The sequence below is a fragment of the Branchiostoma belcheri genome, unplaced genomic scaffold, assembly GCF_001625305.1.
Source record: "Branchiostoma belcheri isolate BF01 breed outbred unplaced genomic scaffold, Haploidv18h27 scaffold13, whole genome shotgun sequence".
Lineage (NCBI taxonomy): Eukaryota > Metazoa > Chordata > Leptocardii > Amphioxiformes > Branchiostomatidae > Branchiostoma > Branchiostoma belcheri.
In genome coordinates this window covers 2,468,876-2,493,646 of record NW_017802713.1, presented here as the reverse complement: position 1 = coordinate 2,493,646, position 24,771 = coordinate 2,468,876, and the positions used below count along the sequence as shown (strand labels likewise).

The window sequence follows — 24,771 nt, the reverse complement described above, 5'->3', positions numbered from 1 at the left end:
CCGCAAACCACGCATACAGATTCTTAATCAAAGCACGGTAATTTTATACCGCCCCAAAACGGATTGAAGTTTATATATCCTCCATAATTCCCCTGTCTGTGGAAATATGAGAATTATGGCAATTTTTCTCGTCATAAAATATACTTTTTCAGTGCAAATTGGTTCAAAAGTGAAAGAAATGGTCGCAATTTTGTCGATAACCTAAATAAAAGACAATCAACTTTTTTACGCATCGTTGCGGTGGCACCTGTCAGCCATCCCGCCAGGTGGCTTATGGGCAATTTGGATCATTCCATATCACACGCAGGTGGTTTTATAGGAAATCTTGGAGCAAAATCAACGTTAGTTTCAGCGTTTTAAAGAACGATTTCTTAATAAAAGTATATTAATCATATATTTTTTCATAATCTAATTCAATCATATTTCTTTCAAACGTGAACGAATCTTTGTTCTTTGGAAAATATTTGAGTGGAAGAGTCCATAATGTAAGGTCAACGTGGGGTCACAAGTGTTGCAGGGGTAAAAAAAAAAAGTTGCAAGTTTGTTGTAGGACGTTCTGCACTATTTGGGCCCGAGTTGTGCAGCTGCCGCGGAGGTTGAGCGGCACGATGGCGTCCGGAGGGGGAGAGAAGCCCCTCATCAACATAGACGTGGTCTCCGACGTGATGTGACCCTGGTGTTGGGTCGGCAAGAGGAAACTAGAGGTACAAGATAGAAGTTCACCTTTGACAAAGTTTTTGGGGGCGTTCCTTTGTAACCACAATGCATACATATTTATGCAAATGTATACATATTTATGTAAATGTATACATATTTATTAGCTTCACTCGATTGTAACACTATATTAAAGACTTGCTATCCGTTGTTGTTTTAGTTACTAATATCATATTCTTTTTTTCTGTAAGCTATGTTCATTTGTTCATATAAATGTTTACCGCAGGAAAACATACTAGTATTGTTTTTGCACAGTTTCTTCTTCTTCTCCAAACAAATTAGGCTAAGGTCAATGACCTGAACCAGCCGTCTGTTACCTTGGAAACTAGTGTTGGTTTACATCATGTTGCAATTTTATAGCATGAGGGATTTAGACTCCTGTCTAACCATACATATGAATGTTACCACATGCAAAGGAAAACATTATGCATTGCTTTGCAAATGTTACCTTTCTAGTTACTTTGTTCCTTTTTTTTGCCATACAATTTGTACCATGTACAATTGTCGTGCAATAAAGTTCTGACATATTTTTGGCGATATGTCTCTCAATGTTTGCAATACATCCATCTTTTTTTTTCTAAATTAACATATTGTTTTTGTTTGTTTAAATTTAAAAACTTTTGATCCAACACAAAAAAGTTCTCTGTTTTTTTTTTTTGTTTGTTTCTTCTACTTGTATTTTCCAAAGTACACTGTAGCCAATATATTCTGTGTTGCAGGAAGCCATGCGGATGTGTAAGGAGAAGTACACCTTCCACGTCAGCTGGCAGCCCTACCTCTTACGACCCAACATGCCTCCTGATGGGATGGAGAAACCTTCTCAGTACAAGGGGTGAGTATATATTAAACCTCCTCATAAATACCTACTGTAAAATTCATTTATTTTCACGGGGACTTAATTTCACAGTAGGATGACGAGGAAAGGAGGTTTTTGTTGGGTCTTAGGTTTTGGGTTGGAACAATTCTGTAGTAGTACTGTACCATAAAAATACATGAAACCTGTTGTGAACATTTTATGTACAACATTCAGTCGGGTCGTGTGGCGTAGCGGTAGCGTGTTCGGCTCGGAACCAAGAGGTCCCTGGTTTGAACCCTATCTTCTCACTGATCTTGTGCCCTTGGGAAAGGCACTTCATAGTATTATACAACATTCCTCACTTCACTCAGGTGAAAATGAGTGCCTAGCTTTGGTTAGGGACGTCCCTCAGATAGGACATTAAATGGAGGTCCCGTGTTTGGCGAGAGTCACACCCCACGCACGTTAAAGAACCCACCACACCTTTCAAAAAAAGAGTATGGGCATGCCCCAGTGTGCGATGGTCCAAATACTACGGTACTATCTGATGATTCACTACAGAGTCCAAGAAGAGTAACTTGTGAAATTCACACTAATTGAGTTCCTAAACAAACAAACAAACAAAAATAAATGCTGTTATTTGTGCCCAGGGTGAGTGACCATCTGAAGGCAGCAGGCCAGGCGGTGGGGATAGACTTCACCGGGAAGTGTCCTCGTTTCCCCAACACCATCCAGGCACACTGTCTCCTGGAGCATGCTGGGAAGGTACCGGATGGGGGGAAGACTCAGGACAAGTTGGCAGAAGTTCTCTTCAGGGTGAGAAAAGTAGAAAAGGATTTAGAGAACGCAAATCTGAATTGTTGAAACAGCATTTTACTAGCTACAGGTTTCTTCAATCGGATCTATGTCAGAGGATCTATGAGATCTATTTAATTTCCATAAGTTATAACAATTGCAAGCAGGTTAATATTTTATAACCTTCTTGATTGTACCAGAACAAGATGATTTTTGGCAAGGCCTTAGGAGTGGAGCCATGTTTTAGATCCCTGTACCAACTATTAGCAACTCTGACTTTGATAAGCAATACATTTGATATTGTTCCTTTTGTCCTCAAAACTGTGAAAACCCATCCCCAAGTTAAGTTAGTAGCACAGTGTCACGAAAAAAGAACTGTCTTAATATCATTGGAAAATTCCTTAAGAAACAACTGTCCTGATTTTTGGAAAATTCTTGAAGAATGGATTCCTATTCCTCTGATCAGTTTAGAGACATACACTTTTGATGAGCAATCTGTATTTTGTACCCTCTTTGCCAGTGTAACAGTGGGGTTCAAGCGCTGCTTACTGATCCATTCTAGTGGGTCCGCCGTACCTTTTGGAGTAGTCATTAGCGTGCTAGTGTCATAAGCTGGCTGCCCGGGTTCGATTCCCAGTGGCGTCCCGGGAGTCAGGGGCTTTCCTGTTTCAACTCAATCCTATTTTTTTGTTTCTCCAGGCCTATTTCACGGATGGCATGTACCCGTCTGGTTACAACCTGGTGGAGCTGGCTAAGGAAGTGGGGATGAGTCAGGAGGAGGTAGAACCAGTCATCACCAGTCAGGAGAACCAGAAAGCCGTCTTGGACAAGGCGGGGCAGTACATGAAGGATGGGGTTACAGGTCACTTGCATCTCATTATCAAAACAGAGTTAGGCCATACTGATTTAATTTTATGGATGACATCCACGGGTGCATTGATTTTCGCCTGTTCTCAAAGAAAAGAATCACCTCCGACGAGGCTTTGGCCTGGGTGCTATCCGGCGTAGTCCATGGTAGCTAGTGACAATAGGGAGCCGGCGGCAACTATGGAGGATGGCACCCAGGCTGCCGAGGCTCCACGGAACTCAAGAACTCAGTACAGTGCCGACTCATAAATGCAGCAAAAGGCCATGATATGACGAATTGTTGTAAAAATTGCTATGTACTACCACAGATTCACAATGCCAACTTTGTGTTCCTGTGGTTTAGCAGCATTTTTTTTTGTCTGGAATTTTTCTTATTCGCCCGCACACACTAGTTTGGGGGTCTTCAGAGGATGTCATCCATAAAATTAAGTCAGTGTGGCCTTAGTGAAAGTGAAGATTAAGGTATGAAGGCCTTCCCACACCATGATGATGTATAAGGGTCAAGGGAGCACATATATTTGCTTCTATTGCCCTTGGGCCCCACAGCTGTGCAAGTAGCACTTAACACTACAGGCGACTAGTCTTCCATTCTGTATTAAACATGCTCCTTGATTAGTACAGATAATGAGCTAGGAATGATCAGTGGCATTATACTAAATGTACATTGAACAGTACATCATAGCAGTTGTGCAACTACTAAGTACATATTTAGAATGATGTGCTAGAAACTCAGCTTAGTTGTATTAATATTATGCAGAATAACTGTCAAAAATAGAAATTTGGAAACCTTGATGAAACTTTTTTTGTGTGTAATGAAATACTTGATTTGGTTGACTTACACAGAACCATATAAACAAGGTAACATTTGTGAATAAGTGTTTTCCTTCATTTTCAGGTGTGCCATTTTTCTACATGAATGGTCGGCAAGCCTTCTCCGGTGCCCAGGATCCCGGCAACTTTGTCTACTGTTTCCAGAAGGTGGTGGAGAAGTTTCCAGCAGGAAAGGGCGGGGCCAGTCAGAGCTCCATGTGAACGGAAAAATCTACATGATTACCATAGACTGCTGGGCAGAGCACCCCAGCACTGTAGATTGTCGCCCTCTAGCAAGTTAATTGTGAACTGCAGCCAGTACCCAATAGGCAAACTTACAATGTGTTTGAAGACTTTCTATGCACCATGAGCAATAAGGCAATCTGACAGTGACTAAGCAAAATAAATCTGATCACAATCTGTTCTGGAAAATATGATAATCTATTTTTGACATTTTTTAAATGTTTACGGAAGGAAAACATATTGTTTCTACTCAGTTTCTTCCTCTTCTGTTCCTAACACTAACCTCTGACCTGGCCAATGACATGATTTGTTGACGTCTGTCACCATGGTGACTGGTGTTGGGTTACATAATGTTGCAATTGCATGGTCTGCTCTACTCCTGTCACCATATACTACTCGTAGTACATGTAGTACATGTGTTTGAGTAAAAATTAACAGGGCAGACCATGTCCAAAGGTAAACATGCATTTGCTTTGCAAATTTTACTTCTCTAGTTCTTTCATTGCAAAGTTTTTCTTTGAATATTGAAATTGCAGTATAATGGTCTTCGCAAAATCTATGCAAACAAGCTTTCAAATGTTAACTATATTACAATGCATTTAACCAATCAATGGATTTTAATGTGTAAATAAGGATGTGTTTGATTGGTCGGATATGTGGTGCCTCTGGTTAAGTGGCCAATGAATGTGCCTGAGACATGAACTCTCAGCTGCCCCTGCCAATGCTCCATGATAGCACTGGGCTCAACTGAATGCTCAGTGCCTGATAAACCTCAGCATTGGATGGAGGCTTTCTTTACCATAAAAACAGGTCCTGGAGTAAAATGTCTCAACAGTATAAGGCTGCAGTGTCGTTTTTATCTCCATGTAAAATGTAGGTATTGTTTTTGGTGTGTCTGTGTGTGTGTTTGTGTTTCTGCACATTTGTAATCAGCATAACTTCATAACGCCTTTATGATTGTGATGATATTTGGTATGCTGATAAGTCTTAGGAAGACAAAGGTCAAGGTCGAATATGGGCCTCCTGGTGGATGACCTTGGTACTGCAGCAGAACTTCCGGTTTTTGTATCTTTTGTCCTGAACATGCTATGGTCTTGACTTTTTGGTGACAGATAGCTTTTCCTGTCAGGAATAAGTGGCATGGGGTTGGTCCCCCTAGCAGCTTGTTCTGGAACTGCAGGAGACTTTTTGGCGAAATCTTTAAAAACCAATAAGTCCAGATAGGAACAACGTATTTTTTTATAAGTTGTGGTCCAGGAAGCATAACCTTCTTGGCAAAGATAATAAAAGATTCCTTTTTGAGGAAAAAACAACATAAGGATGCATGGAGTCTGAAGCTAGTGTCAAACCCTCGACCTCCGATTTGAAAAAAATTCCACTTAGGTACCTTGCCTGAATCAGTACCATAAAAAGCCACAAAGGGTCCAAAAATGTATCCATTCGAGGTCAAATTCATTGAAAACCTCTGACTACTTCACTTTTATGACTACTTCGCTTTTATGACATATCATACATTTACAAACACATTAGGCCTAAGAAAAATATTGTGTTTCCTGACCGACCCTAGAAAAACTGCCGACTCTAGCCTTTTTTGTGTGTGTGGACCTCCGCAAGGGACATAAATGTTTCGAGCTAATCGACCTTTTCAGTAGCTCCATGATCTGACACCTGAGTGATTGAGACATTGTAAAATTGGTTTTCCAACATTGATATCAGACTTACTGTCCCCATGCAAGTTTTACAATTGCTTTGTTAAATTGTATTGTATAAGTTGGATCACTATTTAGAGATTGCCAAAGTCTAAAAAAGAAAAAAAAAAGATAATCCCTACCTACCGACCCTATTTTTTCTTCAGGACTGAAACAGGAAACATATTTTTCCTAGGCCTTTATCACAGCGCAAACTACTCCAATATTAAGCAGAGATTTGGGTTATTTCTGGCGTGTTTTAAGGCTCTTTTATCGGGGTTTCTCTTTTGCACTGGAATTTTTATTTTTCACCCAACCCAAAATTCCAGTGCAAAAGAGAAACCCCGATAAAAAAGGCCTAAAAACACGCCAAATATAACCCAACCTCTGCTTGGAGAGTAACGCAAACACCATAAGGCCACAGCAAGAAATTTCTATGGATGACATCAGCGCGCCCATTAATTTTCGCCTGATTTTGGAAAAAAAAAAACAAGAAATTTTGTTGCCTTCTGACAGTGGTTAACATGCCGAAAATGGGCAAAGATGTCTGTTGCCATGCCGGAAGGTGGATGGCAGATAACTATAAAGAGAGGCGATAAGACAAGGCTCTGATTTAATGTTTTCTTTCTTACTTTGATGCAGTGATATGTGATGCTGGCTGTGTATATGTGATGTTCCCACTGAATCAAAACCATCTGTACAATGATTGAGTCAAATTTTTAAAATGTAAGAACCTTGTTTTTTTAGGCCCGCCTTGTTTTTTTTCGTCCGCTCGCATTAGATTTGTGGGGGATGTCATCCATGTAATTTACTTGCTGTGGCCTAATTACTTCAATGAGGATTGTGTCCTGTGGACTCTTGTTTTATCTAAACACCGTTTTGTGTGTAATCGGCCCGTGTCGGATTTTGTTGCCGCCATGTTTTGACGCCATGTTGGTATGTAACTACCTGTGTCTCCGCGCATGGTCAACTCTGCCTGAATAGAAACCTTCAAAACCATCAATAGATGACGTCACAGCGTTAGCCCGTGTGTCAATGTGCGGGAAGTTTTCTAAACAGGTTTTCAAGGCTAGAATAAGTTGTTTTGGGCAAATGCTTCATGGAACTTCACTCGCTAGTGCCTCCACTTGGAACTTTCTCAGTAAGGACACGTCTTGCCACTTCCACTGCAGCAAATCTCTTCCTCCATACACTACCTCTTAGGAGGAAGTTCCACGCTGAAAGCTTCTTTCCTAGAACAACATCATGATTATGGAATGTAAGCTACCACTTAAATTTTTCAAGTCAAAGGTCAACAAACATCTGTCCTCACTGTCTAGTACAGTAACCCAAAACACTTGAGTCGCTCTTATGAGCCTTGTTTTGTGGTGAATATGGAGTAAAAAAGAAAACTTTGTCTACAGAGTTGAGCTGCGTTTCTATCAGATCTACTAGTACCCTTTGAAGTCGGACAAATTTGAGATGAACCAAGAATTTGTGATATTATAATAATGAAAGACCTTTATTGTACGTTTGTGTTCTTACAAGCTATAAGTACAGTTCATGAATAAACAAGAAAAAGTTACAGTAATATCTTACTTAAACAATACATACTAATGTGATGTACTATTTACAGCTTCAACTTCTTCTCGCTTCATAGGCAGTCATAGATGTACGAACAAATGGAGTTAATGATACATGGTTTGTCAAGTTTCATACGGAATACGAATTTTTTCGGTTCATCTAAAAGTCTAAAGAACTTATCTTTTATGTACGTATAGTGGGAATCCCTCTCATTTCTATATAAAACTACAGTATTATACGTTTTTAATAGATACTACTAGTATGCTGTTAGTACCCTGCCGGCCCAAGTATAATGGTATGGTCCAAAAGTGGTCGGTTATTGTAATAACAGACCACTTTTGAGGTTACGGTACGGCCGGATAACCAATGGGGAATGGAGCCTTCTGATTGGTCGACGTCTTCTGGCAATATGATAATGTACAATAAACTACATATTATTATTATTTGATGCCAAAAAGGCGAAATTAAGAGCAGGTGCTTTTGCAAAGTATGTAAAGTCAAGTTTGTTGATGAAAGATTTTACTTCTGTGTGGTCTTTTCGTAAATCGAAGACGTCATCATCATGTGAAGTAACAAAATACAGGGTCAGAATGTAACGTTAGTTGAGATAAACATTACGACATCATGAATAAAGCAAGGTTTTCATATGCTTTCATGTGATATGTAGCTTCTATTTAGAATTTCCAACGTACCAGCCTACTACGTATAGTAAACCGCAAACATATGAAATGTTGAGTTTTGACATATCTATGGAATAAGCAGCGACATATTTTTGATTCGAACTTTTTTTGGGGGGGGGGCTATCGAGGCCACGCCAAATATAGCTGATGTTTTCGTCTAGCCAGAACCAAAACGGGGTTATATATAAACGCGAGTATGTTTCACCAACGCGAAAAAATAGATGGAACTTCTCTATTTATCCAACACTTTCATTCTACTCGCCTAGCTACTAATACGTCAGCGGGGTTGACTGTTGTGTGACATCAAACACGATTTCCGACCAGTCACTGACCCGTGCACTGTGTCAGAACTGTATTTACTACTCCGTACTTCCTACCACGGTCACCTGTCGTTGGTTGTGCGGGCTGAGATGTTCAAACTGTCCGCTCGCGCTAGACCGTAGACCGGTGTTTTCTTTCGTACCGACTTGTGCAAACGTGTCCTGTCATGGTTTAACCATTGACGCGAGCGCACAGGTCATCAGATAACTCAGGTGTCCATTTCCGACTTTTCCCGCGCCAGAGAGAGAGACGTCTGCGGGCGCCCTGCCTTTCTACACCCGCGGGGTATTTACAAACTACCGATGACAGCAAGCGGACTTTGAAACGTTTAATCACCGAGCTGAGAAGCCAGTGAACTTGCCGCCCAAGATGGATACCATTGTAGAAGAGGTTTTGGAGGAGGATCGGGCGTCTTACTGGGAAGACATGACGAGAAGGATCTCGCCAAATAACCTCCTCCGCCCGCCAAGGCCGACCTTAGAACGACGGGGATCGCTGGAAGAAGAAAGATTTCTCGTCTTCCCAGATCAAGATTGTGAAGAACTATACAAGGTATGCATTTTCATGATTCATTTTTAATCTGACTATAATTCATGACGACAAAATCAAAAGTGGAGGAAAAGAACGACCAGATGAACTAGTTTTAGGTCAATATCATTTTCTAGCAGGTGTTAAACTTGTCCTGATATTGCGTTCGAAGCAGTGTTAATTTTCATTCACTGCGCTTGTATAATATATCTAAGAAGGTATATATGCCCCTTTAAGTGGTTATGAATTCTAACTTTGGAGCTTTAAAAATTGATTTAGTAAGTTCGGCTGACCCCTGTTGCTTAGCTGACGTGAATGGTATGCTTTTTAGGTGTCACCTGCGTTCTTTCGTTGTCTGGTCTCAGTGTTTGCCCCCCTACTCAATCCATCATCTGAAGGCTTTGTTTTCAACACCCGCTAAAAACAGTGGCTTGTATAGAAACACCCAGAACATTTCGGACGACGCCTTTAGGTTCGAAATTACGCTTGAGTTCGGGCGTTTTCTTGTGCTGTCAGATGCCTGGTTGTTTGTGACTATTTGCACATGGTTAGAGCAGTGCCAAGGTGCCTTTGTCACGTTTAGACCATTCATTCAGTGACACCTGTACAAAGATCATTCATAGGTCCACCAAGTCGTTTCAGATTGCTTCTGCGTTCACTCTTTTCTTTTGGAAGGAGCTACGGGCCTAATTATAAGTCGAACATTTTGATATATTGCAGAAGTGACTTCTCTCTTACGTACATGTATGACCACAACATTGTAGACGTTTCCGGTAGCGTTCTCTTTATTTCTTTTGGAAGGAGCTGCGGGCCTATAGCTAATTACATACGTCTAACATTTTGATATATTGCAGAACTGACTTCTCTTTTGCACGTATGACATTACAACATTGTATGGTAGACATTTCCGGTCGTGGTAAAAATATAGCGTTCACTATCTTCTTTTGGTAGGAGCTACTGGCCTATAGCTAACTATATATAATTAAATATACGTCTAACATTTTGATATATTACAGAACTGACTTCTCTTTTGCACGAATGACGTTACAACATTGTGTGGTAGACGTTTCCGGTCGTGGAAAAAAATAGAGTAATGGTTAATTGATTTCGTTTCAGATAATCCCTTGGTAAAGTCTTGGTCGTAGAAACGTGTTTGCGTGAGGATTTTTTGGTAGAATGCTTGATGGTTTCTTTCCACTGACGCAAGGTGTTGACGTCATCACTCCATTCAATGTCACCAAGACATGCTCCACACAGGAGAATATAATGAGGGCTAAGCTAAGGCATTTGTAAACTTAAGCTTCCCGTGAGAGGAAAGATAAATAAAGACATACGCACATGTACAATTACTACAATATAGGTACTTGATAGATTAAAGGTAAAACAAGAACTCCGCGATTACATACCTCCGCGAGATATCTAGAGCTCTCGTGTTATTCATTACTGTATATTTCGTATACTCATTATATATTTATGTAGTACCGAAGGAAAACATATTGTTTTTGCTACGTTTCCTCTTCTTTTCCAAACAAAGAAGGTCAATGGCCTCAATCAGACGGTCTGTTACCATGGTAATATGTGTTGGGTTACATCAAGTTGCAATTTTATAGCAGGAGGGATTTACACTCCTGTCTGACCGTATACGTATATGCTAATGATTATTGTGTTTGAGTAGGAATTAACAGAGCAGACCATATGCAAATGTTACCTTTCTAGTGTGAAGTTCATTTTCGTTGCTTCTATGCATACTCCATTATTGTCACTTCCTTCAAGCCCAAATATTGCATATTGTTTAGAAACGACTCTTTATACAGAATTAGAGTATAAATTATTCAAATTTAGAATCGTTTGTAAAGTTGGTCGTCGTCGCCTTTAGATCTTACGCACTGGTAGAATAGCCAGGTTATTTGTGTTTTCTATATTCAATCTTCAAGCATGGTTACCTGGGTTGCAGTATTACGAATTCCGCTAGGTGTGTATTTGCACCTTCGATCTGTATCCAATCGTATGCGCACTTAATTATGAACTCTAGATGCTAAATGTAACTGAAAACATTTATGTATTAAGCTGGATACATCTTGAAAATTGTTTTCTCCGTATACTAAGATTACTGTGCAATTTACCACGTGATTTGTGGAATACAGTTGCTCTCTTTGAGTGTTTTCCTTACTCTCCAAGCAGATGTTTGGGTTTTGGGTTACTGGTATTTTTGGCGTGTTTTTAGCTATAGGCTATTTTATCGGGGTTGTTTTTTTTTGCTCTGGATTTTTTTTTTTACAAAAAAAAAAAAACCGATAAAAAAAAGCCTAAAAACACGCCAAACATAACCCAAAATCCAAACCTCTGCTTAGACAGAGAATACATGTTTTCCTCGTTGTTTGGGTTTGGTGTTGTTATGCAGCCTTATTAAAGGTTAATAGCTTTGTTATGATCCTCTGTAGTATAGATTACAAAAGTATTGATCACAGACTCTTAGGAAAAAGACACGGCTTATCTTATCCAGATTATACCAAGGTTGCAGAAAACTATTAGTTATACATGTATATAGAAATCATTATTATAACATGCACACGTGGATACAGGTCCACAGCAGTAAAATTATAAAGTACTATCTTCAGTAACATGCACTTCGTGACAATAAGTTTATGTTTTGAGTTTCGTTTAGGGTTATAATTGCTAATTAATCACAATAATCCGCGACTGGGTGATAGTATTGCACTTGAGATCCCCTTATCACATTATCGTTGCTCGGTTCCAGCCTCCAGTCCGTAAACTTCTAGAACAAAGATGTGCATTGGTTGACAGAGGTATGACGTAGTTCCGGTGAAGAACAAAAAGGCGGGAAAGATAGGCTAGCGTCCATCTCTCAGAGAAAGCTTGGATACTAATGCACTATCCACATTTTGCTTCGTTTCCACAAAGAGCGGTTTGCCGCTGGTGATTTTAGTTCAGATCTTGACAAACATGTGCCCAAGCAACAGTACAAGTGTTAGGTAAATAGTGAGAAAAGCGTACACACCACTTCATGGCACGACAAGCTAACATCTATGGAATCACCGAGGTTACTACATAACCTATTCACACAGGAACATACCATTATGGTACCGGATAGCTAGGGTCTATTTTTTATTTATTTAAGTATGTAAACTAAAACGCAGACAATAACGTTTTCTCTGTATATTAGTATGTTCTTAATGTCATACTATTGGTAGAAAAAATTGTGATATCTTAGACCTTATTTGTAGAAAAATGATCTACATGACACCCCTATTTCTATTCATGGACTGAACTCTAAATAGATGTCTGCAATTACAAGTTTATTATGAAATACACCGTGCATTTCAAAGGGGGATTTGTTTATCGTCACGTTTTAGATTTAGTGTATTTATAAAAGCACTTCCTCTGACAAAACTCTGAGGAGAGTTGTGTTTCTAGAGCGTAGTAGAACGTTGTATCGCAGAGCGCGCGAAAATTAGCGGGACCTGACTGACCTGACAGAGAACACTTGCAGACGATAATTTGGGCACACGCACGCGCGCTGTGTCACACAGGCAGCGCCAGATTTGGCGGGTTTCCAGACGGACAAGTTCCGACTTCCTCAGGTGAGTAGCAACACTGTTTTAATGTCCTCGGTTTCCAAAATAGTTCCGTGATATCGTGACTATAAATTGACTTTCCCGTGTTTGAGGACTGTTCCTTCAGTGATGGAACTGTGTTACTATCTATTAACCTTGCGTATAACAACGCTTTAGCTCATTATTTCAGAGAAACTATGACACATATCTCAGGGTATGCGTTGTTCTTTGGGTCTGTTGCCATATTGTAATCGGCTAGGAGAGGGAGAAGAGTTTTAAAAGTTGCACTGCTTAAAAAGGCGTACTCTATATGGGTAAACTAGATGCCACAGAAAATCGTAAAAGCTACGCAAGATCCTATATCTGCTTGGAGATTTTGCATCGTGAGGTCGATATCTCTAACATACAGTACGCAAGACAAGCTACGTGCACGAGGTTATGTTTTCAATGGCGAAGTTTTGATACGATTTTGATTCAAATACTTCTCGAAATTGGTTCCTTTCTATTTTCAAGACCCAACAATACACAGTAAAAGTATTTTCCTTTGTTGTCTTCATTATTATCGCGATCATCAATGATTGAAAAGCACCGAGCTTGAAGTGTTGCGTTCTCTGAAATCACCACTTGATCTAAATAAGCTCAAATAAATGTCCTCGATGTTTGGCAACAGCGATCGAGAGATATCTGGGGAACAAAACGTTCCTTTACTTATTGTAAATTTTGCTACCAGACCAAAGAAAACGAAGTAAATTTACCCAAGAAAAAGCGTAATAAACGTGGGTAAAATTTTCACACCGAATCAAAATGTCGAGTGTGTAAACAGCAAAGAATTGATAGTTTAGCTGCATATTGCAATATAATCGAATACAACGAAAATATACGAAAAGAAGATAGTGCAGTATACAAAAATATCGAATTTGCGAAATAAGCTGCTCGTTTTGTGTTTCGAGATCACCAATGAGCATATTGATACCAGTACTTCTTCGAAAAAGCCTTACTTTTTCATAGTTACTAGCCCCCAAACCCACAACATATACAGTTAATTCAAAACGTTAACACTTCTAGCAACAAACTGTACATAAATTGAGAACACCACATCATGGTGACAATATAACGTGTGTATTGGGCGGAGTTTCTGACTCAGTACCCTCTTAGCCCATTCACAAAACTACCACGGGAACACTTAAGCACAGCGGGACGTCGTTCAGGGCAACACAAAAAGCTCAAAAACAGAATTCACCACCGGCTAGGTCGTTCCCGTTATAACCCGGGGGTCATAGTTTATATTTAGACAGTTTCTAAAGTTCGCGCCGCCGCCATTGATTATGTTCTTTGCTTTGCAAACACTCGGCGCATTACCGTCGTCTGGGAGACGGTAGCGGCCGGGTATTCAGTTCCAATCCTTCAAAGTACTCGTCCTCATTCTTCTAAAACGTCTCAGTTCATATCCACGCCATTCCTTGGCTTCGTAAACCAAGGGATGGTCCCTTTTGACTGGGTTTGTTTGAACACTGCCACCTGTATATAGCGCCTGTAAAATTTGAGTAGGAACGTGCCCCCGCAAGGGTCACGATGTTTAGGCCTCCCCTAGAGATAAATGACTCGGTGGTTGTCATAAAATCGAACTGTATCTTTGCAGAACGAATGAGTTTATCGCGGACCAGAAAGGGTGCAGCCTAGAAGAGGGCCTGTGTGTTTTTACTGATAAAAAATTATGTACATGTAGCCGAAGCTGAATTTTTTTTATTGAATTCAAAATAAAATAGCCACGCGGTTTGATCATTTCTTTTTGGTCTTTACCCCACAAATAAGCAATATGAATTAGAAAGGGGTAAAACTCGTATTACCAAGGTAACCGAATCTTGTACAAATGGTGAAAACATACACCTTGGACAAATGTTTGGTTTTGATGTTTTGTTGCTCACTTCCGGAGCGGGGCATCACAGAAAAACTGAAGGACATAACAGTACTTTGGCACGGACATGTAGCAACATGTTACACGGAATGCTAGCTGCACGAGTTTGTACTTGACCTTGGCCAGCTGACCTTCATGACTTTAGGTCAACACAGTGACACCCCGGGCTCGTTAAAAAAAGTTGCTTTGAACCGTTGGCTAATTAGTTTACCAAAATGGCAGTTGACACACTGAGTCGTCAAATAGGACTATATAGGTATGATACAGTGTCAGAGTCTATAGTAGTAGTAGTAAACTTTGTTAACCTTATAATACTAGTAATCTCTAAGAAAAGCCTGGCTCATTTTGTGTATGTGTTCGCTCGTTTTCTTAACGTTACGGGCTCGTAGCCTCAACTAGACGAACTCCAAGCTTGAAACTTATATTATGTTTATTATTAAACTTATAACTTATAAATTAAAACACCTGAATTCGTGTTCAAGCTAAAGAAAAACGCGATAAATAATTCTGTGCAAGGAGGCCATATGCAAATCAAATTTGAAATAATCAGTCAATCTCACAGGTAGTCACATCAAAGAGCGACCGCCAGACAGCCCCGCCCACTTTACCTTTACCGGTACCTCATGAATATTCATGAGGCAACTTGGTCGTTTGTAGAAATAAATATGGCGGCGGCCGCATCAGCTGGTTCGTATTGTTTTGGTATTTTGGCCGTTTTCTCGTTATGCCTGCACATGTAGTGTTTAAAAACGTGTAATTCCTGTACATATTTAGCTTTTCGTTAGAATTCTTGCAACATGTGTGCTCATTTAGGAGAGAAAAGTGGATATTTTGTCGCTGACTACTTGACATTATGAAAATGATGAGGTAATGGCGTCGAATTTGAAAACGTTTAACTGTTGCTCACAGGCAAACAGACCGGCCATCCGGCCTCGCCGGCTCCTACCGCCACCAAAACCCGAGTGATCGCCGCCAGTCCACGGCTGGAGAAAATTCTGACGGAAAACGGCGAGGAAAACAAGAGTGGAAGACAAAATCTGACCAAGCAACTACCAGGTGCCAACGGTCCCGGCAACCGATACGCGGACGTGACCCCCCAACCGTTTTCGAAGAAGTTGCTACTGCTCACGGAGGGGCACAAATCCCGCTCAGAAAAGAAATCCCGCTTACAGAAACTGGTCTTTGGTCGCAAAGGTAAGCTAGATATTCATGTTAAAAAGCCAAACGGGACAGAAAGCAAAAAGGGCGGCCCAGGATCCGAAAAAGTCGACGATCCCACACCCCCTTCCGGTGTATCGAATCATGATGTAAACAAGGTCGATAAAATCAGTAATGAGAAGGGGAAGGTTCCTGAAGTACCCAATTCTTCCTCTGACTGTACAAAAGAGGATGGCATTTTTATACTTCCATCCAAACAGAAAGTTCCATTCTACAACACAGGCAAAAGGGAAAGAAAGAGTGACCAGTACTGAGCAAGATACCGAACTTTCTAGGCACAGACATGTCAGCGAGTCAACTGTTTTGAGTGAGCCTCCAACTATCATAATAGACTCGAATCAGGACCTAAAGCCATCTGGGAAAGCCAGGAAGGTTCTAGGCTATGTGTCACCATTACCCGAACCGTTTCCGAAGAAGGTTGACCAATCAGAGAGATCGGTAGATGTTAGTGGCTTGGACGAGTCAACTTGGAGTCTGTCGCTTGATGACAGTACGTTTAACAACAGCAGTGTGCTGAGCAAGAGCTTTCGGGAGAAGTTTAGCACGCCTGCATCGGTGCGGAAGTTCGCTAGGAGTCATCTGGCAAACATTTTCGGCGTTACGCCTCGTAGCCACAGCAAGGGCACAGATCGCAAGAGACCTGCCATCGTGCACCTGCACATCCCTTCAGACGTTGACGTCGAAGGGAATGAGACTCATAGCGAAGAAACATCTTTTGTAATCGCAGAAGCTTTGGAGAAAGTTGTTCCAAAGGATATCACAAATGCTCCGCCAAAGTCAAAGAGAGGGTTGAAGTTCGATGGCAAGGCAAACAAAGAGATGGAAAGCTCCGACCAAAACAGGTGTGCAGGTGTCGTCCCCCAGAAAGAGAGCACTTTACGAGCACCAAAAGAAGTGGCGTCCTCTGAAGAAGGGCCTGTCACTCCGGCCAATAGGGCTGTCAGGTCGCGACATGTAAGTACACCCACTACACCACGTTCAGCAAGGCCAACAGGGATCCCAACCCCTGTGAAGAAGAGATCGCAATCAGCAACCCCACAGAAGTCAAACACTCCAGGCACACCTGCTAAAAGGGATGCCAATCTGGTACATTCAGGCAATGCAACTACTGGGACCACTGATGGGAGTGTAAAGAGTGGGAGGGTCCTCGGCAGTGCAACGGCAAGCCAGCACAGCACACCCAAGAAGGTGAGCATTGCACCATCCCTGAAACCTTCGCTTGCCAATGGCAAGCCAAGGACCACATCAATAAGTAAGGGTCCCAAAATTGGCCAAGCTACCAAGCCAGGACAACCTGTGAAGAAAGTAAGCCAGGAGTCAAAAGTTCGAAAGGAAAGTGGGAAAACAAAGCCTACACAGAGCCAAATACAACCACCTGCAAAGCCACAGACAGAAAAACCAGCTACGCATGCTAAGCGGCGGCCAAGGGCAGCAAGACCTAAAACAATGGTCATAAATAGTAAAGATATTGTGGATATACCTTTGAGTAAATCCAACTCACAGCCTGACCTCACAATAGAAGGTACCAATGGAACAGATGCTATCATCGCCAATAGCAAGCCAGCAAAAGAAGAGGAATCCTCATCTAGTGACACAAAGGAGAACAAAGTGTTAGAGCACCAAAAAGCCTCAAAGCCAGCTAAAAAGGATTTGTTAAAAGTCCCAACAACAAGGAGAAGCCTTGTGAGGCCGGAGAGGGGTGTAACATCTGCGACAAAGAAAACGTCGTCTGAAGAGGTTGACCCAGCTGCAACTCGGAAAGCTAGCCAGCGAGCTGCCAGGAACCTGGTCACTAACGCTAAACGACAGAGCCTCGGGGCAGCGAAAAGGAGAAGCATAACCCCTGCCAGAGCCCCACATCAGCCTCAGACTGATAGTGGCTCCAAAACTACCAGTACAACCAGGAAGGTTACACCATCCAGTGGAAGGAGGTCACTTTTACCCCAGCCGCAACGACCAAATCTGTCCAACTCTGTATCAAGCACTCCACCTACAACAAGAATCAAGGAAGGTTCAACCGACTCTTCCTCATCGGATAGAAAAGTAACGAGGGACATCGCAACGCCACGCGAAGAAAAGTCGAAGGTCAAGAAGTCTGCTGCACCAGGGGGAAGTGCGTTATCAAAAGGTCCCACACAGGTGTTGGGGAGCAATGGAAAAGGTAAACAACAAGAGATGTCCTCCACTCGTAAAGTTAGGAACGGGGCACCGGCCGGTACGAAGCAAGTGCTGAGAACCAAAGCAGACGAGAAAGCAAGGAGAAGATCAGCACCTCCTGCTACAGGAACAAGACCCAGGGGACAGTCGGCTCTTGAGACAAGAGGTACTGTACAGAAACAGACTCAAAAACAAACAAGAGCCACAAAGGCAGACAGAGAGAGCAAGCAGGGCGCAAGTGACCTACTTTCTGGCAATAGAAACTGTAAAACTGTAAAAGAAAGGCAAAGGGTTGGGAAAACAGGGATTGTTTCATCACAGAGTTCATCAAATGACTCAGTGAATGACTCTAGTACTATAAAAGGCAATGAGGCTGTAGTGAATGGTACAGAAGAATTGGAAACAAATGTTGTGACAGTATGTACAGAAAGTGGGGCTCAGCCCGAGGGCATTACTGTGGTTAATTTAATTACCACTCATGCAGACAATGGAGAAAGTAGCGGTCAATTAAGCCCAATTAGTGATGACCCCCTGGCAAGTAATATTGTAAACGTGGACAACTCAATAAAAGAGAGTTCACACGAGCTATTGAAGGAACACAATGCCGCAGAATTGGCAGACAAAAGTCAGGATGTTAGCTCTACCTGTGGGGAAACCAGGACTTTTGATGCTCTGCAGTCTGTGACGAAAAATGTCACTGGATTAAAAGAACTGCCAGCGGTGGATGTAATTATAACGGAAACTCTTCCCTTGATCACAGACAATTCAGATCATAACGAAGTTCAACAGGCTAGTTCAACGTTGGAAAGCTCCACTGCGAACACTTGCACCTTGACCTGGAAAATGGATCATGAGGAAGATCCGGATGTTCCCATGAAGCTTTCTGTCACCGTAGACGATAAACTGGATGGGGAAACAACAGACTCAAGTTCCCACGTAAGTGGAATAAACACGGCTAAGGAGGTGGTAACCAGGCAGGAACAACAGTGGTCGAGTGGGATCAGCGCAGGCACCACTAAAGGAGCCGACTCAGAAGAAACAAAGTTTGTCCAGCTGAAGATACAAGAACGCAGCAATGCAGTCATCTATGAAATGCTAGATGCAGGCCAAGGTGGTGAAAAAGGCAAAGGACAAGTTGAGAATATAAAGAAAGAGGAAGACATTTCTCACATAGAAGCAGAAACTGAGAGAGCCAACAGGGCAAGAACTCGGCCTCGGACAATCCAAGCTCCAGAGAGTTTTACCTCCACGCTACAGGTTAAGCTGAAAAGTCAAAGGAATGAAAATATGCAAGTTGACACTGAGGGACAAAGTGGCAGTAGTGCACAGGATTTGACTCCTTACAGTTCTTCATCAAATAGTATGCCGTTTATGGAAGGGGAAAATGACAATGAACTTCAAGAAGATGTCAGTCAGAGTTCTGACGCTGACCAGAGTAAATATTTGCGTACGGCCACGGCGAGTGGAAAAGGCCAAGTCACGTGCGCTGTCGTGGAACCGAGCATGAGTGCCGAACCAGATGACGCTGATACCACGGGCCCCGAGGAAGTTGGTAAACAGTTGTCAGAGGATACGATAAGTGGCGTAGATGATTTACCAAGGTCAACACGACCTTGTGACAGGGACGACGTGCTTGACAGGTCCCTCGCATCACGTGGTATGAGGCGTGCACATGGTACTTTGTCCCTCGACAAGTCCAAAGGACAAGTTGCCGACATATTTGACAGCCCAAACAACATTACAACAGCTATGGGCATGGGGTGTTTAGACAACATGCACTCTGATTTATCATCAAAGGATGGGTGTTACAGGCCTCAAAGGCTTAAAAATGATGATAACGTTAAAACGACAGACGCCCAAAGTACCCCAGAGTTAGAAACTGTTGACCTAGCAAACACTCAAAAGTCTGAAACAAAGCCCGAACCCAAAGATATACCAGAATTGTCAAAACCACTCGCAGACCATGACAAAGAGCCGGAGGCTGAACAAATACAAGATGAAGACAGCGTCAAGGCTAATTGCAAGACGTTTCTATTTTCGGAGCTGCGCGGTCCCACATACAACCTAATAAAAGACCAGCCCCTTCATTCCAGTTTACCCAACATAAATGGTCGTGAGGTGGAGGAGAAATTATCCAGTGCCATGCCTTCCCACGTACCGATGAGTTCTCCTTCGGTAAGAAGGCGCAAGTCGGTCTGCTTTGCGAGCTGCCCTGCTAGTCCTACCGCCGCGCCAAAGTTACGCCGGCGCCACAGCAGCTACATCCACCCCTCCCTGATGGGCCACCTGCATCACCACTCGCTCTCGGCCGTAGACCGCCTCTATCCGGACGGACAGCTGCGAAGGACGCTATCCCTCTCCGGCGGTCACACACCGTCCGAACTGTCCTCCGGACAGACCACTCCGAGCACGAGAGGCAGCCACCCTGAGCTACACCTCAGCCCCCTGGTGAAAAGACTTCAAGAACTCTGCGAGGAAGCTGAGACAGAGGAAGGGAGAAGACTGCAGGAGCTCTGTCTGGAGTACAGGTGGGACGAGGGAAAGAGGCTGCACAAACTATCGGAGGAGGTTGAAAAGGAAGAGGGAAACATGTTGCAAGAGGAAGCACATGATCTAGAGGTGAGAAATTTTCAGGTGAGAGTTACGACAAAACAACCTCTGATATGCTATGATAGAGCGAATGGTGCCACAGATCATAAAGCAATATAGCTTTCAGGTTTGTGTCACTTTTTTGCTATTCAAAGACAAAGAGATTTATTTCAACAAAAAATTTATTTATATTACTCTTGAGTTACTGCAGATTGTCTGATTAATGTCTACTCAGTTAGATGCATTCAGTATTCAGTACAATAATCAAAAGCTGTGCTAATGTCATTATATATCATATCATATTAACAATTAATTTTAGTGTTGTATGAACACTACAACACTAAAATTAATTGTTTCACTTTCAGTGCAGTTACGGGTGTCACCATGTCAATGTGCGTGTGTTATGACTCTCAAGTGTACATGGTTAGTTTGGAATTTTAATATTAACAGTACAGTTTGGTGTGGGTGTGGTACCTTAAGCTTAGGTGTGCCCAGTTGAAGGTTCAACTGTACAGCAATGACCTATATTATTTATTACTGGTAGTATACTGTATATTCAAATCCTTGAGGATGACCAAGGTACAGAAGATCACGTGTGGGTATCCATGGGCGCACTGGCACTCTTGTGTTAATAATGTATATATTATACCCGAACTTATGAACACTGACCTAGAGGGCATTTAGACTTATCTATTTTGAACATCTGTAAGTTTTGTTGACTGCCCAGGGGTCCAAATAGATTTGGGGGTCAACTTGCACAGGTGCAGATGAAAACAAAATTTACTTGCACCAAAAAAAAAAAAAACTTAGTAGTTGCACCCCCTCCCCCCCCCCAAAAAAATAGGTACTCAACCAAAAGTACATGCAGTACATAATAAAAGTATCCAATATTTGCTTAACGCTATTGTTTGATTATGAAAAAAAAATGAAGAAAAACTCCCTGGATTCTGGATTTGTTACCTTTTCAGTTTATTGGGTATTTCAATGGGTAGTACAGTCAGTGTACTAACTGATAAAGCTTGCACTCTGGTGCACACCGGTAAAAAATTTTATTTGGCACCAATTTTACCAGCACTACCTTTCTTTCACACTGAGGGGTATTTGGACCCCTGCTGCCCCTAGCCAGGTATATATTTTATTATATATCCATATATGAATTCTAGCTCAGGTGTAATCCCCTTAGGCCACAGCAAGTAATTTTTATGGATGACATCAGCCCGCGCATTAATTTTTGCCTGTTTTTTTGGGGAAAAAAGAAATTTTGTTGCCTTCTGACAGTGGTCAACATGCCAAAAGTGGGCAAAGATGTCTGTTGACATGCCAGAAGGTGGGTGGCAAATAAATATGAAGCCAGGAGACAAGAAAAGACTCTGATTTTAATGTTTTGTTTTTTACTTTGATGCAATGATATGTGAAACATGGCTGAGTATATGTACATGATTGTGATGTTATCACTGAATCAAAACCATTTGTACAATTATTTAGTCAAAATTTGAGAATGTAGGAACCTTGTTTTTTTGGCCCGCCTTGTTTTTTTCTCCCGCTCGCATTAGATTTGGAGTCTGCGGAGGATGTCATCCATAAAATTTACTTGCTGCTGCCTTATAATATCTGACAAATCTGAGGGAAACAGAGGACCGTACGTAGCAGAACTAGAATAGAATGGCTACCAGGCTACACTGCCCTGATTGCAGTTGATTATTTGTAGTAATAGTTTATTAATTCTTTCCATGTCCACAATAACTATATTTGTCTTACCCCCTTCTTGCTACAATGACTACTTGCACCTCGGGACCACAAACATGTACACAGGCCTTTGTCAAGAGTTAACTGCCTATCATGAAATATCTGTCAGTTGTTGAACTTGAATGGGGACATTGTTGTCTTAATATTTGCCTGTGATGATATGGACTCCTTCATATATCAAAGTTCTGATCATATTATAATTAATATATGCCCATTTCTTTGAATATGATAGTCATCTATTATTTATCGTAAAGAACTTGCATGGAAATGTTATAGTTTGAAAATCCAGGCCACCAGTTCTTTATTGCAGCCAGTAATGATGTTGAATTTGGATCAACTATTTTTCTTAGACTTGGCAGTTTTGGTGTTTCTGCAGTTTTTCTAAAATTTGCTACTGATGTTCCAGATATGGTTGCATATACTAGTATGATAATAATAATAATAATAGTTCTTCTGGAGTTAATCTGACAAACAAAAGACAATCCTAAGGCCTAGGAAAATATGTTGTGTTTCCTGTTTCCCGACTGACCCTAGAAAAACCTGCCAACCGTAGACTTCTTTGTGGACCCCTGCAAGGGACATAAATTTTTCGAGCTGATCAACCTTTTCTAGCTCCATGATCTGACACCTGACCAAACGTTGTACAATTGGTTTTCTAACATTGACATTGAAAATAAAAGTGTCCTCAAGTAGGTTTTACTATGCTATTGTATAAGTTAGACCCCTCTTTGTAAATATTGATGTCTAAATAAAAAAGAAGAAAAAAAGATAATCCCTAGCTACTGACCCTAATTTTTTCAGGACTGAAACAGGAAACACAACATTTTTTCCTAGGCCAAAGACTAGTAAAGAGCTACTTGTATATGCCTGAGTATTCGCATACCAAGGTTGCAGACACTCTTATAATTATACCTGGTAAATATAGAACAGGTAATGCTACAAGAGAGTGAACAAGCCCTGTTAAATATAGCACAGGTTAATGCATACGTGCATGTAGGCACGTACATGTACGTACCCACGCTAACTTGTACAAACTCAGCTTACGTGATGAAGCATTCTACACTAGACTTCCTCAGTGTACCTAGCAAATATCATGAGACAGCAAGTGTCAACTTGAACAAATACCATCAGCCGTAACATCAAGAGAACTTTGTATTTTACATAATCATTCCTTTGATGAACTGATCTTTTTAACTCGTTGAAAAGATTAATTAATGAAGGGAGTGACAGGTTGTTTGGCCACATGGTCATTTTCGTTCTTTAAGACGCTTTAGCTTCAAAGCATTAAGGGCAGACGTGTGGACTTAATTGTGTTTTAAGTGTTGTTATTCATAGACCCCATCTGTCAAGTGTGGCAAGTCTTGGTAAGGCCTGTTGATAGAGATTTCATCAGCCAGTCCAACTCTGAAATTAGATTTGTATTTGAAGGTATCTTAACATTGAGCCTGGCCACAAAACTACAAAATCAAGGGGAAATAACATAATACATGTATTATAAATAGTAAGTGTTAGGCCACACCAATTTAATTTCTTGGTTAACGGACTTTTCTAGAAAAATAATGGAGTGGGCGGGCAAAAAAAAATAAAATAAAAACAGGCCTAGGCATCCTATTATGGCCCAAAATGGTACGATAGGAGCCATGAAGTCAACACACCAGGCTGGTTCAAAATTTAACAATGAATTTTGAACTTTTAATGATACCACTGTATTGAAAGATTGACTAACTATAACAACTAGGATGAAAAGGACTGTTTTCAACTGTTCAGGGCAAAATATGAGCATTTTGCAGTTCATTCTAATTTTTTTTTTTTTTTTTTTTGCAAATCAGATAAAAATGAAGCAGGCAAATCCGTTAACCAAGAAATTAAAATGGTGTGGCCTTAGTGTTAGGCATAAAAAGAAAATCAGCTTCTGATCATTACTTCATTTGTTGTTATACTGTTCCATGCTCTCTTCAAGTTCAAAATTGAAGGAATTTACACAAAATGTCAATGGCACACAATGTCAGCTCGCTTGTGCACTTGTTTCTAATCTAAGTTTACCTACTTAGAATCTGATTGCTTACATGTAAGTAATTCCCTTAGTCAAGTTTAGTACACAGATGTTGTTGTTTTTTTCAATTGGATAACACTTGTTGAAAAGACAGGATGTTGAATAGCAAATGTTGTCTTGCTTAGTAGACAGTGTAATTTTCCTCTTGTTAACGCGAATTAACATTAAACATACCTGAATCATACAGGTGGTTCAAGGTTTTGTGCAGGGTACATTGGTACGTAGGTCAAATATGAAAATGTAATGCTGACATAGCAGAGTCTTGCAGTGACTTGCAAGTTTCGCGCATTGTCTTGTTAACAGTCTACATTTTTTTATATTATATATTTGTGCCAACACATTGAATGTCTGGATATTGTCTTTCAGGTGGTAACTTTGGTCAATGTGTCCCTCCAGAAATTTACCCACTGTAGGATACCAGTAGTTGGTACATTGTTGTTCTAAGTTCATGTTTGCGTGTTTGTCACAAGTTCCAGAGCAGTCTCACGGTTTCTGTGTACCTTCAACAACCAA

At 41.2% G+C, this 24,771-nt stretch overlaps 2 protein-coding genes and 1 pseudogene across 5 annotated transcripts in view; all 3 read left to right on the top strand.

The window, feature by feature from the left end:
• Positions 1–506: 506 nt before the first annotated feature.
• Positions 507–5,062, top strand: LOC109463822 (annotated as a pseudogene). Its single transcript, XR_002139842.1, has 5 exons — positions 507–704; positions 1,434–1,546; positions 2,161–2,326; positions 3,005–3,167; positions 4,068–5,062. The product of XR_002139842.1 is annotated as an uncharacterized LOC109463822 (transcript).
• Positions 5,063–8,789: 3,727 nt separating this feature from the next.
• Positions 8,790–24,771, top strand: part of LOC109463757 — a 53,818-nt gene continuing 37,836 nt past the window's right edge. Inside the window, exon 1 of one of the 3 annotated variants that reach the window (XM_019760606.1) lies at positions 8,790–9,029. In XM_019760606.1, the coding sequence (XP_019616165.1) occupies positions 8,847–9,029 (183 nt within the window). In that variant the 5' untranslated portion in view covers positions 8,790–8,846. Of the gene's footprint in view, positions 9,030–17,373; positions 20,505–24,771 lie in introns of those variants that run through there. The other 2 variants (XM_019760605.1, XM_019760604.1) reach the window with 2 other exon arrangements.
• LOC109463825 lies at positions 15,144–17,372 on the top strand. The gene is made up of 2 exons (XM_019760697.1): positions 15,144–15,182; positions 15,405–17,372. Exons 1-2 carry the CDS (start codon positions 15,161–15,163, stop codon positions 15,965–15,967), a joined length of 585 nt encoding a protein of 194 aa, XP_019616256.1. The 5' UTR covers positions 15,144–15,160; the 3' UTR covers positions 15,968–17,372.

Excerpts from the sequence above, each read along its gene's own strand:
- LOC109463825 (XM_019760697.1), top strand. The coding sequence starts at position 15,161 with ATGGCGGCGGCCGCATCAGCTG. Across the intron at positions 15,183-15,404 it reads GGCGGCGGCCGCATCAGCTG|GCAAACAGACCGGCCATCCG; the intron begins GTTCGTATTGTT and ends TGTTGCTCACAG.